Raw genomic sequence first — 17,434 nt, 5'->3', positions numbered from 1 at the left:
GTGCATACAACAACAGGAAAAATATGCAAATCATATCTGATCCACCAAATGATGCATGTAGAATCGGCTTTTCTATAATAAAGCCACTAAAAAAAATAATTGGGTAGATTAAGTACATCAAAAAGTCTGTGAGCATCATGTGCTGTATACTCAGGGTTAGCTATTTGGCAGAATAAAAGACTTTCCCTAACAGATGTTAGAATGACACTATAATCCAGCATACATCCTAAGGAGCCATTTGGCATCTGGAATGTTCATTTTCAGACTTATTTTGCTGGACTGAGTTTATACCTAATCGTGTGAAAAACAGAACTATTTGCAGAGTGCAGAGGACATTTGTGTTAGCTGTCAATAGAATCGGATGATAACAATGATCTGAAAGTGCAAGTGAAAGATTTTTTTTTTTTTTTGGGGGGGGGGATGTTACGTATATGTCAGAGGATAATTTTACTAAAAAGCTAATCTTCATAAGATATTATACAATAAAAGATGAGGTGTATTGCTTAGGTCAGGGGATGAGGAGAATAGATTGTTTGAATTGGAGTTCAAGAACATAGACAGGATAGACGGGAAGTAAGTCTTGCCACAGGGAACTACACTGTAGCATGGCAAGTATACTGCACAGGTCTCTCCATTATGTCAGGGGTTCAATCTACTGTGTGCATGCAGGGTTTATGTGATGGTGGTTTTTTTTTAATAGATTTCCTGATCATGGTTTTCTATGCGCAAATCCACACACCCACCCACCCAGCTAGCCACCCACACACACACCCAGGCACACACATACATGCACACACACATACATTAATTTCTAACAGCCTCTTTCCCCTGTGGCAGTTGATGTTTTAACACCCGAGTTTTTATGTTTCTTAGAAATTATAATCAAACTTTTTTTTTTCATCAGTGGGCATTAAACATTTCTTCAAATAAGACAAAAATATTTTGTATCATCACAGTCTATCTGTGGCTTTCTTTTTCAGACAGTCAGATTTGTTCAACATGTGCCAGCCTTTGCTTTGAAAATTATCCTTAGTTTAGTGTAGGAAAGCATTGGTATTATACTGTACTTGTAAAACAGGACTCTCCATGTAGGTCAAGTCAGGTTAGGACATTTGATATCTCACCTATGTCATTATTATTTTTTTTTTTTTGAGATAATACATGCCAAAATATGCTGTAGACGAATAGATCAAGATAAATAGATAGAGACTACGATGATGGGGCATTTGTTACTTGCTAGCATTTCAAGCATGATGCATCTTCTTAAAGCATGATATCTAGCCAAATGCATGCCCACCATTTGATCTGGATTATCCTCAGTGAGTCAATTATGAAATATCTGATCAATGTTGAATGCACTTTTCACACCATTTCTGTCCTTTCTTCCTTTAAAGTTGAATAAATCATGGTAAGTGATCATTCCATAAATTGCCATTTTCCACATCAAACCTTTTCCCCACAGTCTTTGCGGAAAGTTCAAGCTCCAATTTCCAATCGACGATGGGTAAATCTGTTTGATAATTCACGTCTCTGCACCTTACCTTTAAAGACCTTAAAATCAATGCAGCTCCACACTCGCCTTTGTGACTAGACTGTCTTTCTACTCAACTGTGTTCTTCTGGTTGCGGAAATCTTCGTAGAGCATTAGAAATTACGCCTGATATTGCGACAATTGATACAGAATGTTTTTAAAAATGTTGACCATTAGATATAATTTGTTTGCATCATTAATGACCTTTTTTTTTGCAGTGCAAACTGGAACTATGCTTAAGTGAAAGTGATATCATTATGTGTGGGAATTCATATGAATTAAAGGAGGGCTGTCACCGTCTTTTTTTTTCCTTGCAAAAAAAAAAATAAATGAAAAAAATAGAGGTGTAGCTATTTTGTCATTGTAATAGTTATTGACTCTGATATCAAATTACAATCTATTTGGGCATTGTATTTCTGTCATCTGAGCATACTTATTAATCTATTTGCTCAGATCCTGTTTCTGTGGTTAAAGAAGCTATGGTCATGTGATTTCAGTCTATTTCAATTGGCTATCACATTTCACAAATATGTTTTAGATCAGAGTTGTCTGTTGGTGTATTTTACTGTGCAAAATGTACAGTCGTTCCTTCAATAGCGGGAATTGCAAAGCGGGGATCAACTTGTGTTTTATTGTAATCAATGAAAGGTGTTCAAAAATTTCATAGCAGCAAAAATAATTTTTCTCTCATGGTGTTCTCTTTCAAAGTATATGTTCTTTGCACAGATCACCTTTCCTGAAATCTATGCATCCCTCACCTATATATTTACTTGTCTCCTTTTTCCTATCTTGACACTTTTCGCAACTATGACGTTATATGTTTGGGACTTGAAAAGTTGATGTCTCACAGTTATTTCAACTCAACTTAATCTCCTCTCCCTTCGTAGTCAGAACAGCTCCCTCTCTTGTTCAGTTGCTGCTCTCTTTCACAAACGAGTCCTCTTTTAGCAGGAAGTGACAATGTCAGGATAACTCAATCCACTCGCATTTTCCTCCCTGGAAAGCGTCCTCTGTAGTTTGCGGATAGGAGATAGTTGGAGATGTGCAATGGAAAGGAGTGGCCCTTAATTCCTGCCATAGGCAGACAAGGAGGGTACAGAGTGTGCAGGAAATGAGGCCTGATGCATGGGGGAAGGCACGCAGAGAAGGTGGTGTGACAAACCCTAGACACTGATTTGTGGGTATAGGATCATCAGTGTGAGGTTCAAAGGGCCAGGTGTGTGTGTGTGGGGGGGGGGGGGAGGGGGGGATTGAAGGAGAGGGGGGCCAGTGGGCTGGTATTAAGCTCTGGATGTGACTAGCTTTGATTCACACTTCACATAGTGACAAATATTAAGCACCTGGTGATCACACCCGGGTGGGTCCAAATGAATCTTTAGTCCTTACAGCCATGAGAGAAATTCAAAATCTCAGGGTACAGCCAGTTTAGTATTTCAAAGGTCATTCAAAAGTTATGTGTTTTTCCCTTGTAGGTGATGTTACATTCTCTTGTATATGACACCAATTTGAACTTTGAAGGGAATGTTTGTAACAAGCCAGAGTCTATGAGGCAACCACTGACTTTGAGCAGTAAAAGATGCAAAACTATTGAAGAAAGTTGTCCCATTCCTGCACCTCTTCTCTTGAAACCAAAGGGGAAAAAAATTCTGCATGTGGTGTTATATAGAGTTCTTGCATTCTGTTGAGTAGAGTCATTGCTTGACTTTCCCTGCCAGCCTCCTCAGTCAAAAATCACAATTATTCTTGATAACCATCCAGAACTCAATGAACAAAATGGCTGAAAGGAATTTTATGACTACATTGATTAATCATGAACATCTTCAAACATGAAGCCTGACAGAGGTGGGAGAGGATCCAAATAAAACAAGAAATATTCTGCAATTATTCATGATCGTGGATTGGAAGTCAAAAATGAGAGCATGTATTAAAATGCTGCGTTGATTCATTTTTTTTTTCCATCTGAGCAGTAGATTGGCACAAAGTTATTTTGGATAAATATACATGAAAGATCATTCTTATGGTAAAAAGACAAATTGTGATAGTGTGACTATAGACAAAATATATTCTAAAATATGAATTACTATGTATTACAAAGACACACAAGACTGGATGGTCTGTGCATCTGCGACACTTGGCACGTACGTTGCCTCATGTCCCTTTAGAAGAGTCAAGATTCGTCAATGCCGATAATTCCCTCTTCGGGTGACAGATTCTGTGGTTTACCTGAGGAGTCAACGGTGATCTCAGCTAAGATGGTTCCGCCGAGTGGTCTTATTTCAGCTTATTCAGCAGGGAATGGGGTATAGCCACAGAGTGCAGACTTACTGGCTTTCTACAGACTCCCCACCGAGAGGAGGGGGGGGGGGGGTGGGGGTAAGCTAAAAGGACTAGATTGGGATTGGAATTGCATTGGAAGTGCCTCAAAAGACATATCCCTCTGGTTAAGACTTAGTCATTCATTGTGAGAGCCACCTGCTGGAATGGCTTGAAGCATAGCGCAGAGTCTTAAACACCAACTGTGTATGGAAAGTTCATTGCGACTTTATACTTTTAGCTTTCAAACTCCGTCTCTTTGGGCTCATGAAGGCTGAAATTATCGAGGGGAAATAGAGGAAAAATCATGAATTAATATTCTTGCGCAGTTTCCTGAATGCAGAATTCAACTTAAGAATTGTTTTTCTGTGGTATCATGGGTTGACTTGTCTTCAGATTAACATATACAATATTCTTCATTTATGCCCGTCTCATAGATTTGGTTAATCTGTCAAACTCTGTTAAGATGAGCAAAGCCTGTGAAGTAGTATTCTGTCACATACTATGTTATAATAGAAGAAATCAAAGAAATATGCATATGTGAATTTTTTAACATCAAATCACACATAATTATCAGTGACTGTAGTGTTTGAGACTTCCGTAGTTTGGGACCTCATAATAGCCTGATTGTGATGACATAAAACCATAACAGATGATAAACAATACATAATATCATATGTTTCTTGTTTAGATAAACTACAGTTCAATTGAATGAAAATTCTCATGGATCCATGATTGGAAGGAATAGTCCTAGATATCAAAAGACAAGTTCACCCGAGTATACATGTGAATTACAAGAATGCAGCAATATTAGTGGAACAAATCCATGAAAGTTCAAAGAAAATTGGATACTTTGTTTAAAAGCCAGGTTAAAGTGCTAAAATTTTGCTATTTAATGCTGAAATTACACTTTTTCACCATACCTTGGAGATTACTCAATGCATGAACTTATAAAAGGGTCAAAGGTCAAGTAAAAATTCTCAAGTCCCCAAACACATGTTATCTTAAACAATCTATCCATTCATCCAGTTGAACTTAGTTCAAGGAAAGTGAATATTCAACACAATTGTGACAAACCTGTCATTTTAAATTTTTGCCAATTATGTCAAACTGTCATCACACTTTGTCAAGATGTATAAAAGACCTACTGGGAAAACCATGCATTATGACGGAGGCATACCAGTCGCCATAGCAACATTTCACGTTCATTTTTGTTTCCAAATCATAAAGTTTTTCCAAATTATATCTTTTTAAACAGTTTGATTGAAATGAAATAACATCATTTGAGCTCTTTGACTATTTCTCAAGTTTTGTGGCTAAGTCATGTATAATCCCCTGCAGATGAGGTTATCTCGACGGGATCTGTTGTATTTGACACTGAAGTACCACTTCAAGCATATCATCCAACATTCCAGTCTCTGTAAAGAGACCTCGAAAACACATTGTTGCATGCATGGATGCAGTAAATCTGGAGCGAGCAAGGTGCCATGAGTGGTCCATTTTTAGACCCCCGGCTAATCAACCACTTCCCCTCTCCTCCATGCATCTCCTCCGTTTCAGCCTGCATTAAGAGATTTATGATCCTTTCATCCCAACATCAAATGAAATCATGTTTAATCCCAATGCTGATCGTAGGTATGCATGGATATCAGCACTTTATATTGGAATACCACTCCTCTGTTAGTCTGAAAATAACACATTCACAAATCCAAATCTCAAGTTTGGCATAAGGAAAGCCATTAGTGGAATTCTTAAGACAGAATGATATTTTTTTCTTCTTTTTTTTGTAATAATGATGATAATAATTCAGAACTCTCTTAGTAATATAAAATGTTTGCCCAAGTTTGTGCCCAAGTCGTATATGATGCAAAATAGGTTGCCATGCCATATTGATCCCCTTTACCAACTGCAATTGATGCCTCTTGAAGTTTAGCAACAAAGAAAGTCTTTCTTGTGTTTGAGGGAAATAGTCAATTACGGCCAGCACGATCCACTCACAAGTAGAAACAAATGCAAGCAGGTTCTCCTCTATGGTTGTTGTCACACACTTGTTTTCTCATATATGGGGATATTTATGCTTTGCTTTGTTTTCATGTGCATGGGCACATTCTGTCACAGCTAGAATTGGTGTTGGAAAAGAGCAGTTGAGCTAGCACTTCGGCAGGAAGTTATTCAAGGCCCTTGCATTTGTGATTCATACCTTGGAGCATAAACATTTGCCCTGCTTTCAAGGTACGCAGCGAAGACGGCGGACCCCCACACACTTGTCGCTCACTCTCTCTCTGTGCGTTAAACCTCGCAGCGGAAAGACGCGCAGACCAGTTGTGACAATCTCTCTCTCTCCCTCTCCTGGGGATATTTGACGTGGATGTCTCGTCAGGGGGAAAACTTTCTGCTCCAAATTGGAAGTATCTTGTGATTAAACAGTGTTGCGTCGCCGAAGTCAGAAGAGATCTGATTTTAAACAGAGTTATCGCCTCCATCGGTGCCTTTGTGTGTGTGTCTTGCTCAACCTATCAGTCTTAGCAGACTTCTGGTGTGGTGTTCTACCTCTCCTGATTGGCAAAGCGATTTGGAATTCCGTTGGGAAAATCCTGTCTCAGTGATTACATTCAGGACCAATATCTCCATCTGTGACTATACTCCTGTGTGTGTGTGAATGGATCCTTAACATCTGACTAGATTACTTGCACCTCTTTCTCTCTATGCACTTTCTAACACCAGGGTACATCAACTATCTCTGTCTGGGGGAAGTTTAAGGGCAATTATCATCTCCTATCTCCTCCTTTTTTCTTAACCTTTGAGTGGTGGGTGTTAACTTATGTCGTAGAGAGTTATAGTTTTAGGGTTTGGCAGTCTGTAGGACACAGTGAACTTTGCTCTGGGGTAGTGGGTGTAGAAAGTTAATTAGATCTTGAGAGAAAACTTCACGTGGGTTACTAGGTGGCCCAGCTCTGCTTTAGATTAGGGTGCATAAAGTAAGGAATTGACAAAGTGAGAATACGTACAGGGCGCTCAGTCGAGCTTGATTGCTGGAGGTAAACGATTAAGGTCTAGCTCTCCTCCATGCAAGGGGGCGAGCCACTGGTTCCTTGAGGCTGAAAAAACAGGGACCGGTGGAGACCAGGCATTGCTCATGTCTGTACTCCGCATTTATTCCTCGCTGCAGAAGAGCTTCAGTGCCGGGTTTAAGGAGAAGCAGCATGCTACCGCAGACATGAAGAGACTCAATGCAGGTGGGTGTCCAAGGGTGATGTTCGTTATTCCAAAGATTTGTTAATCCGAAAATGAAGTGAGGTTTGCTCTTCTGAAACACACAAAGTCCCTATTCCTAGATGTTCGTTTACCAAAAATGGAAAGGGTTTGTTTATCCAAACATTTGTGGCATCGTTCTGAGAGTTTGTTATTCCAAAGATTCATTGTTCTGAAGGCTTGTTTATCCAAAAATGAAATAAGGTTCATTGATCCAGAAATGGACAAAAGGCGTGTAACCGTATCTCACTTTCAGATTAACAGACCTTTGGAATAATGAACCTTTGGAATAACAAACTGCATCCAGTATCCAAAGATCAATCATTTTTCTTATTTGTTAATTCTCCTACCACAAAATAACTTAATCAAGAAAGGAAACATGAATGAGAAATCAAAGAAGTAGATGACGGGAAATAATGGCAAACAGTAAATTTAGTAATTCATGTCACTGGATAAATTTGAAAATTAAAAACATCATGCCATCAGAGCTGTTGGTTCCCATATATGAATGTAGTGGTCTGTTTTGGATGTAGCACTTTCTGTACAAAAGTAATGTATGTACAATACTTAAAAGGTATTTACCAAAATGGTTCTATGTAGATGGGAATGGAAGTTTGGTTCTATTTGTGTATATAAGTTTGTGTTTATTTTTAAAGTATATATGTATAGATTGTATAAATGTGCTGTCATTCTTTTTTTATCTCAATCAAATGATCAATTAGCTACTGATATAGATAAGTTTAAAAGGATGTCTCAGTTTGAAAATTCCATCCTGAGTTCCATTTAGATAAATGCCTTTATGTAATCTGAGTATGAAACAAACTATTCAGTTTTTGATCATTTGAAAAGAAGTTAGTGCTTTTGTGAACATCTCACTCAAATTTGGAGGAAGGAAGGGTTTGTCTTATGATAGCGACAAGGCCATAGAGACAAGGCCAAGTAATCTTTTATTGGCCCCAGATAAAAACTATATGGCAAAAAGAGAAGCTGGCTTTTATCCAAAATCCCCCATTACCTCAGCTTGTTCTCACCATTATCACCAGTTTAGCTGTATACATTCCTTCAGGGATGTAGGTAAGTTCAAGTTTTAAAATTGAATGAATAGAAATTGTCTGTTTCCATCAGTATCACAACTTGAAGACTTTTGAGCTGTGCCTCAGCTGTGTTTCAAAGTAAAAATGAAACAACAAGAAAAACACCGTGGTGTGAAGTTGTTGTTTATATTTCGCTGAATTTCCTGTATTTTTTCCTACTTAAACCAAGTAAGGAGTGTGAATGTCAAGGTGCAAATCATGCCTTGTGGGAGGCCAGCTGATATCAAGCTCAAGCAGAGGTTAAAAATAGATCTTGTCGATGCCATTCAGACCTAAAAGGAGCAGCAGGGAGAACTGAATTAGCCTGTTTTGATGCCTGTGATCACGGGGTTCAGGGCGGGTTATTTATTTCTACCCATATGAAAACAGCCTTGTACTTTCAGAAGAGGGGGCCCCAATGCTCCTTGTGCAGGGTAAGAAAATAGGCATTCAGTTAGTCTCATTCATTCCAAAGTTGGACATGGTATTTTAAGTGCATGTACAACTCCCTTAAAATTAAAGCTACAGCTGTTGAGTGAATGGGTGATGTTGTTTATAAAATCATGGAAGAATATTTTAGTCCAGATTTGTGGGGGGGGGGGCATGACAGCCACAAGAAATTAGTGTGTTGAGTGGGAGTGAGATAATGCATTGATAAGTCATAGAATTGACCTTTTACATGTGACTTTATTCTGATGAACTCAAAATGTGCCTGGAGTCAGTGGTCGGTCTTAGTTTCCACCTTCATGCTTTTTATCTGTGATAACATTACAAAACTTTGATTGATGGGTGTAGTAAGCTCATCTTGCTCATCTTAGCAGCATCCTGCTTGAGCAAATATTTTTAAAAATATCAGTGAGTGCCAATTTTGATCTTTCCTTCCATATTTACAGAAAACCCTGGCGATATTGACCTTGACCTTATCCAAGGGAGATCCCTGTTGTCCAGTTCTGCAGCCAAGCACAGAATATCAATCGCGCCGTCCAACCGGAAGCCAAGCAGGAAGGCGCGGACCCCTCAGGTTGGTATTGGCTGGAAAACCGGTCTGTGCTTCCTACCGTGTAGGGAGCAGAGAGATGTTTAAGAATTCAGAAATATGTCTGGTGGTATATCATACCACAAGAGTTCTGTCATCAGTCTTAAAGACATGTTCCTGCTCCATCAAATTAAAACAGAAATGTTAATGATTACACTCACCAATATTGCTGTTAGTGTTACTGTAATAGTGGTCATTTTCGCACTCGGCTGAGTGAAATAAAAATCATATGTTTTTTAATTTCGCAGAATCAAGACACTTATTAGTGGCACATATTACATACAAAAATATTTGCCTGTTTTCATTTTCGCGCTGGTTTTTGGTTGTGCGAACTGCGCAAAAATTTCCTCACCATGCAAATTTCTACTTTTAAGATAAACTGGGGAAATTGGCAAGCGGTGAAATTTGATGGTTTCATGTCTCTGAATTAATTACCTTCATTTTTCTGCCAATGTTGAAAAAGTATGCAATACATCCTCTTCGTGGTCGCTGGTATTTATTCCTTTAGAAGAACTGAAATCTTGATCCAACATCGTAAGCAGGATTATGAGATGCATTTCCAATAATGATTTATTTTGGGCTTGAAAGAAATGTTGGGCATTCATCAATCTGCATGTTATACCCTAGTAGAATGTGTAGAAAGTCATAAATTCACTTTTTAATGTCAGTCGGAGGTAAGTTCTGGCTTGGTAAGTATGAAGGACTTATATAAAGGGAAAATAAAGGTTATTGGATTTTTTTACATGCTTGTGATATGCGGGTATCTTTGCTAGGTTAACCTGTTGAAGACGAGTCCCGAGTATACTCGGGCAAGTGTCTATGGGAAATGCATGTTGTAACAAAATCAAACCGTCCTCAATGGGTTAAGTATTCAGCATGCTACCTGTATGTCTTGCATCCCCTTTTCTGTTTGCATGGTAATAACTGCACAAATTCAGCTTTGGGTAATGTAGCAAAGTAATAAAATGACAAAAGTGAATGAAAAAATTTGAATCCTCTGCTTTAACATGTATCCATGTGAAAAATAATGGTATCATTATTTGTGCAAGTTACAGTGTGATGTATATGTTATGTTCTATATATACATATGTATATGTCTGTAATTTGTAATGTGTTTTGGATTTTTTTTTCGTTTAATGTGTGTGCGTGTGTGTGTGTTGTGCTGTGTTGTGAAATTGTACATAATATATTTTATATATGTTTCAATTTATACATTTGTGTGTTGTATAATGTGTTTTTAAAATGGTTTTTGTGTTGTAGCATGAAAATGTAGCCATGAGAAAAAAATACAAGTTAGACGAGACAATATTATGAAAATTTGTTTTGTACAACATTTATTGACACAATATGCATATATATTTGATAATATCTGTAAAGAAACATTGTTTTTTTTATGTGCTGTTACTATCATTGGTATTTTAATGTGTATTGCAATGGCACTTCATGTTGGGCAAATGACTGAATGTTAATGCACTTTTCTTTGACACGTACATCCATTCTCTTTCTCTCTCTCTCTGTCTGTCTCTCTGTCTGTGTATCCATGTATCTGTTAATCTGTCTGTCTGACCATTCATCTACATAAATATCTACCTGTAAATAGCTATATCTATCTCTATCTGAATTCTTTTTGCCCTTTTATCACTGCAAGAACATAAATTATTCATCACCGCATTCATTGATATCCACATGAACTGATTTTGATTTGCTACAAAATATTGTCATGTGTGCGAGGGGGTCATCAACTTTTACTGTAATCATTGACTTGAATCATTTTGCTGCTTATCAGGCGGCATTAATGTAAGGGTTTTAGTGTATAGTATGCAGGCAGGAAAGACCAGTGAAATCTGTCGGGCAAATGATCCCCAAGGTGTGATGTCATGTAGTCCAACCAGCCATGTGCCTCTTTGGACTTGCTAGATTACTGGAGGGATTCTCTTGTAACTAAGATGAATCTCCCTTAGGGGCCAAAGTAGTAGTCACCAACGAAGTCTTTGACACATACACCTTCTGAGGTGTTGCCAATTTAGAGCATCAGTGTCACAGGCAAGGGATCAGCATGAATTTACACTTGAACCAGGTTTTTGTATACTGAATGGTGCAAATTAAACAGTCTCTGCATATTTCTTACCTACTCCCTGATTACAAATAAATGATCTCTGGAGTTATTATGTCAGTAACTTTTTCAGTTTGAAGTTGGAATCGGAGAAATTTTGAAAGGTTGTCTATCTTAATCAGTAATCCTGTGTGGCCTTTGGGGCTTTATCACAGGGATTTCTAACTGAAGGAATCAATGAAATATACCATCTAAATAGGTGTCTGAAACTGAATGATCGTTGTACACAATATTTTCACAGCAAGGTTCTTAAACTAAAGGTATAGACAAAATTTTCTATTTGAATAACAATGTCTAAAAAGTGAATGATCATTGTTTAGAAGGTATTCGAAAATTTTGGAATTACCAGTGTTTTACAATTTTAGTTTTGTTACATACTCTGCAAACTTCTTGATGTCAGTAGCAGTATGTGTGATTCTAAAACTTCCAACCCAACCACATGGTACACAATGTGTACCTCCTGTGTTCCATGCAATCTATCTATTACCCGTCTTTGCACCTGTCAGTATCAGTATTAAGGATGGCGGCCAAACGAGCCCTGATCCACGCACACCACTAAACCACGTTGGGGATCTCTGTGGAGTCATGGGAGGATTTCTATATTAACCCCATTATTCCTGCTCATGCCTAAAATGGAAGCTCAAAAGATTTTAATCCTCACATGATGACCAAACCATGGCCTGTTTGTAAAGTAGGATGCGATCGAACACGCTACGCAGAGCCTCTATTGTATAACTTGTGTTTAGACTGCTATAAATAGATGGAGCCCTTCCATTTGACAGAAATGTCAGTTGTCCCATCTGTATCTCCCGATCCATCTTGTGTTCTGTATAACTTGCTATCTCTGTCTCTCTCTATTGGCCTCCAACCTGAAGGATACTAGAGGCATTCTTGAATTCATCATGTCTTTTCTTTTAGATATTCTGTCCTTTTATCAATCTTAGTTTAGTCTCAGAAGTTTTACCCTCTTTTATTATTTGTTTCTTTTCTTGGTGTTGCCAAGTTTTGTTGAGTCATATATGCCTTTTCTTTCCTTCTGTATGGACTGATGTCTTCTTGTTCCAATTTATACCACCACCTCACTGTTTTGTATACTGACCCTTTTCATTATGGCTTGGAATGATAACCACATAAATCTCTTTACCTACAAGTCCACCTGCCTGTGCTTCTGTCCATTGTCATAGTTACTTCCATATTTTCATATCAGTGATGATGATCATAAATAACATAATGATAATGACTACAACAGTAATTATATTAACCATTGATATCAGTATTTTATATTTGTTATTATTATTTTTGTTATCACTAGTATTTTATTATCATTAGAGTTATTGTCATTATTATCATCAGCATTATTATTACAACATTTGCTTTGATAAATCTGGTGATGAATGATTATAGCAATAATTTATCTGTCATTATTTTAGACTTTACAATATCTCTTTCAAAACACTAGTTTGGTTTGTTTGTATATTGTTTGTATTTTGGTACTAAAAACACAATTTTTAATGGGAAGCAGTTTGTGTCCATTTGCTTTGTAATGCACTATTGAATAAAGCATGCTCAATTTCCAGGCTTGTGCTAGCCTTTTTTTTTTTTCAGAGACGTTTGCCAATGAAACGTAAAAAGCCTGATCAACAAACAGCTTTAGTCCACTGATGAGCAGAATTGTAAACAACTCAAGTGAATATAAAGTGTGCAAATGGCATGATAGCTGTCAGTAATCCACACATGTACAGATTAAACCTATAGTTATTCTAATTGTCAACTTATCTATATGTTCATCTACCTGCCAGCCAGCTAGCAGTTTGTACATTTGCTTATCCCACTCTTAACCTTGTAAATGTAGTCATATCTCTCTGTATAGTCCATCCCTTTGTCTGTCATAAGGTTTGTGTTTTCTCACAGCTTTGTTGGCCCCCTATGTCTCCACACTGTTGCCACATGTCCCATTAGCATGTATCCTTGGCCAGTATCAGTCCTATATTGAGGCCAAAGCACAATAGGCTTACATCTGATGAGTGATAAGTGTATCATAGGCCACATCATTTGAGTGGCAGGAGATGGAGTTTAGAAAAGAAAAAAAAATGTGGTATGTTCTTAAATGCTGTGACTAAGTCCTGCATGGCTTAAAATGGCACATAGTCTCATACATCCGGAAGAATGTGACTGTGAGTTCTTCTATATTCACAATAATGAATTTAGAGCTTTCAATGTATCACCAAGAGTGTGACATGGAGTCCATAAAAATGTGACTTAGAGATCTTGTTTATATCTTTGATAATGTGAATGTTCCTGTTTGTTTGTTTTTTCCTTAAGAATGTTAGAAAGACACCTTATATATTGAAGAATTTGATTGAAGAAACACATAGGCCTACGTCGTAAACACTATTTAAAAAAAAGACAGGAAGAAGACAGATGCACGCATTCAGAAGTTGCAGGAGTTAGAGCTCACAACTTGGAGAAGAACACACATAATCAGAGAAACACATATTCCACCCACAGCCACACCTTATACACACATTTACCCGTGCACATACAGACATGCACAACTCTCTTTCTCCACCTCCATCTCTCTCATTCTTTCTTAATTCATTTTACCTTCTGTGTCACGTATCTAATTAAAGAATTGCTCCAGTTTCAATGACAGCATTGTGTGTGCAGTCACCAAATTGAAGTTGCTAACAGTTCTGTTTTTCTTCTCCACTATTCATTCTCTCTCTGCAGAGGAGGTCCAGCAGCCGACTAGATGATGGCCCCACCCCCATTGAGGAAGAGCCCACTTCCCCCACAAAGAGCCCCACCCCACTCATCCTAGACAGTGAGTTACCTTTCCCAGGGGTGGCTTCCCCCTCCAATGTCTCAGTCACAAATGGCTCACACAAACCACTCAAGTCCAGGTCATCCTTAGGCCTAGGCCCAATGGTACTACCCCCTATTCCCCCTGCCAATGGGGTTAAGGGTAAGCGGGGTAGCAAGACCGAAGACCAGGCCCCGGTGGCTGCTAGTCCATCCTCGCCAATATCACCCCAAAATGACACAAAGCCACACTCCCCAACTGTCCCTGAAGATATATTCCTTACCCCGATTTGTCTCGATGATGAGAACATGAATGGTGCAATCCACAAGAATGGTGAGAATAAGTTAGACGAGAGCATGATAGACATCTTTGGGGATATGGATGACTCGACAGATTTTAAATCGCCTGAAAAAGCAGAAGATAAAACTGTAGACATAGAGAAAGCTGGTGAGGAAGAAATAAACAATGTCAATATGGAAAGTACTAGAAAGGAGGAGGCGGAGGAATTTGATAGGAGGGAGGGAGAAAGGAATCCATTATTTGAAGAGATAGAGGTAAAAAGTTTGGGACCGGTGGCAGATTCGGGAGTGGATGGAGATGATGGTGGGATGGGGGGTGGCATCGTGGAGTTGGATCTCACTGTGGACCTTCCGGATCCCACAGTTCTAGGGACAAACATCTTTGGGGTGGAAACCATCCCGGAGGAAGAGGAGGAGGTTGCCGGGGGAGTCGAGGGGGTAACCGAGATGAGTGACGACTTCGAGGATGACGACTCGATGGAGGATGCGGGGCTAGATGAAAGTAGACTCCAAGAGGTGGTAGATGAGGATGGAGGGTTGGGAGGGGATAGGATGGAGGTAGTTAGCAAGGATATGGAGCTAAAGGATGAGGTGATAGAAGATAATGTGCAGTCAGAGAAGGAGGAAGAGGTGAAACTTAGATATCTTATTGAGGAAGAAAAGAACACAGCAGACATTGCAGTTGTGTCAAAAATGAGTGATGATATCACAAAAGTGTCAAAGCCTAGTGCTGATGTGGAATACCATGGCAGCAGCAGCATTGATGGCATTACCAGTGAAGTTGATGTTGATAAATGTGACGATGATGTTGATGGTAGTAATTATCCAGGAACCAGTGGAACGCTACCAACTTTGGAAGCACAAAAGACTGTTGAACCAGTGTCCGTCAAAGGTAAAAACCTTGGTCTGTTACGCCAACAGCTCTGAGCAGAAAGTAGCTGTGTTGTCATCCCTCGTCCACCTGTGTGTTTTCTCTTGTAGCTCTGTGCCAGAACATCTCAATGTCGTTACTTCACTCATCAAATGACATGCATGACACGCCAATCTTCATAAAATTATTCAACCCCCTGAGGCTGAAAGGAAAGCACAAGGCTGACATTTAGCTCATAAATGCTGTCTAATTCTGCTAGATCTAATAAATATACCTCTTCTTTTAGAATGGAAAGATTACCCCCAAAAGATCCATATGACAGAACTAACATCTGTGGAAATAGGCATAACATTGCAAACTACAAAGAATACCACTTCTGTTGCAGAAAATATATTAATTGTATTGCATTGAAAAAGAAGAGATTGAGTTACCTATTAATAGAGAGCCAAATATCTTCAAAGATAAGAGAGCAAATATTAAGACAGCATTACATATGGCTAAATGCCATAAAAGGATGCCCATTGATAACAATTCAGAATTTTCCTGCATAAAGAATACCTCAGTACATTGAGACCTGCAACAAAGTGTAAAATGCTCTCCATCCATCCATCATGTGTAAACAAAGATAGAGCTTTCCCAAAATTCTTCCATCTCATCTCTCTGTTTTTTTTTCTCTCACTATCTCTATGAATGATCAGCTTTTCCCCTTGTCTTGCATGCAGAAAGCTGTTAATTAGATTTCCAGTCTCTTTATTCCTGCAGTCATTCATGCATGCAAAAGTTAGTTTACATTTGTACTTTGTGCAAAGATCATTAAGATGAATTCTTTGTCCTGTTCCCTAGTAATATGTTGTCAGGTGTTTTGGTCAGTATTTCAACTAGCTATGCTGTGCTTGTGTCGCTCTGTCTATCAATTGTTACAATAGTGTTTAGCAGTTTTAATTGATGTCACACCTCCGCCTCCACCCCCACCCCCTACACACACACTGTTTCTAGAGCAGTCATCTTTATAGGTGCAAATTTATATCTGATGATTCAGAGGAATATGAAGAGACAGGAACAAAGTGTTCTGTCCTTTGTCGGGGTCAGTCGGTCAAGAATGACAGGTTTTCCCAGGAAAGACATTTGACCATGATGACCGGAAGACCCAAATGTGAGTCAGAGATAGAAAAAACTAGAACAAACTAAGTTCAGACTTATTCGTAAGGATTGTAATCACACTGTCAAAAACATTTATAGAATTTATGAGTGTCGGTTATACAGCTGACCTTCTTCAGGCAACCTTGTGCAAGCGATCAGAGCTATATTAAATTCCTGACTGCCCTCTGAATCAGTATTTAGCTTGTATGAAACTCAAGAGTCATGACTGTGTGTCAGAGTCGTTACTTTGGTCCCACCCAACAGATCAAGCACATCATTAGAAACCTCTTTATCATGCTGTACTGAAATCCTTTTCTTATGTACAGCTGTAGTCTTAGCACAATCTTTGTATCCCATGGCGATATGGTAATGTGCAAGAGACAATATATTTCTCTTCAGCTACCACTTGTCTTCTCCTGTAAATAAGTTCTAGTTTAATCATGTGCTTTGCTGCTACCCACTTGCTCCTATTTGCCCTACAAAAGAGACTGCCACACTGTGCTCCCATGTATTCCGTTTGATGTTATCCAGATCAACCAAACTCTTACTGCTGCCCCAACTCTTCCCCCACCGACTCACTTTGGATCACCAATATGGCCAAAATATGCCCCATATTCACCCCGCTTTGAGCCTCTGCAGTAATCATGCTTTCATAGAGAATATAAGCCCTCTGCAAGATTTCCGGTTTCACGCTGTAATTCTGGGGAGTTTTCCAAGAGTTCAAGGAGCCTCCCCATAGGATAGGCTGAGAGAAGTCATGTAGGTTGATGACTGATAATGGATGGGACTAATAGACTCATGGCCTTGCTCTGGATTTGTAGAAATTGGCAACCAACACCCAAGTCCTTCTCTCTGAAAATAACTGACAATACATGGACAAAGAAGTGGAAAAGGGATTTCAGTTTCTAGAAACTTGACAAATGGAACTGTATAGTCTTTAACTTGGGAAAAAAAAAAATCAATAAAGTAGACAGTACCTCGTGATAAAAGAAACTTTTGCCAA

At 38.7% G+C, this 17,434-nt stretch overlaps 1 protein-coding gene across 1 annotated transcript in view; it reads left to right on the top strand.

The window, feature by feature from the left end:
• The window catches only part of LOC140234785 (uncharacterized), a 55,123-nt gene that overhangs the window by 22,688 nt on the left and 15,001 nt on the right, over positions 1-17,434 (top strand). Inside the window, exons 6-8 of the mRNA XM_072314821.1 lie at positions 7,014-7,080; positions 9,063-9,190; positions 14,049-15,312. Coding sequence (XP_072170922.1) covers positions 7,014-7,080; positions 9,063-9,190; positions 14,049-15,312 — 1,459 coding nt within the window. The remainder of the gene's footprint in view (positions 1-7,013; positions 7,081-9,062; positions 9,191-14,048; positions 15,313-17,434) is intronic.

This window comes from Diadema setosum, chromosome 11 (genome assembly GCF_964275005.1).
Source record: "Diadema setosum chromosome 11, eeDiaSeto1, whole genome shotgun sequence".
NCBI classification, from domain to species: Eukaryota; Metazoa; Echinodermata; class Echinoidea; order Diadematoida; family Diadematidae; genus Diadema; species Diadema setosum.
The sequence above is the reverse complement of the archived record's forward strand: the minus strand, read 5'-3'. Positions and strand labels throughout refer to the sequence as shown.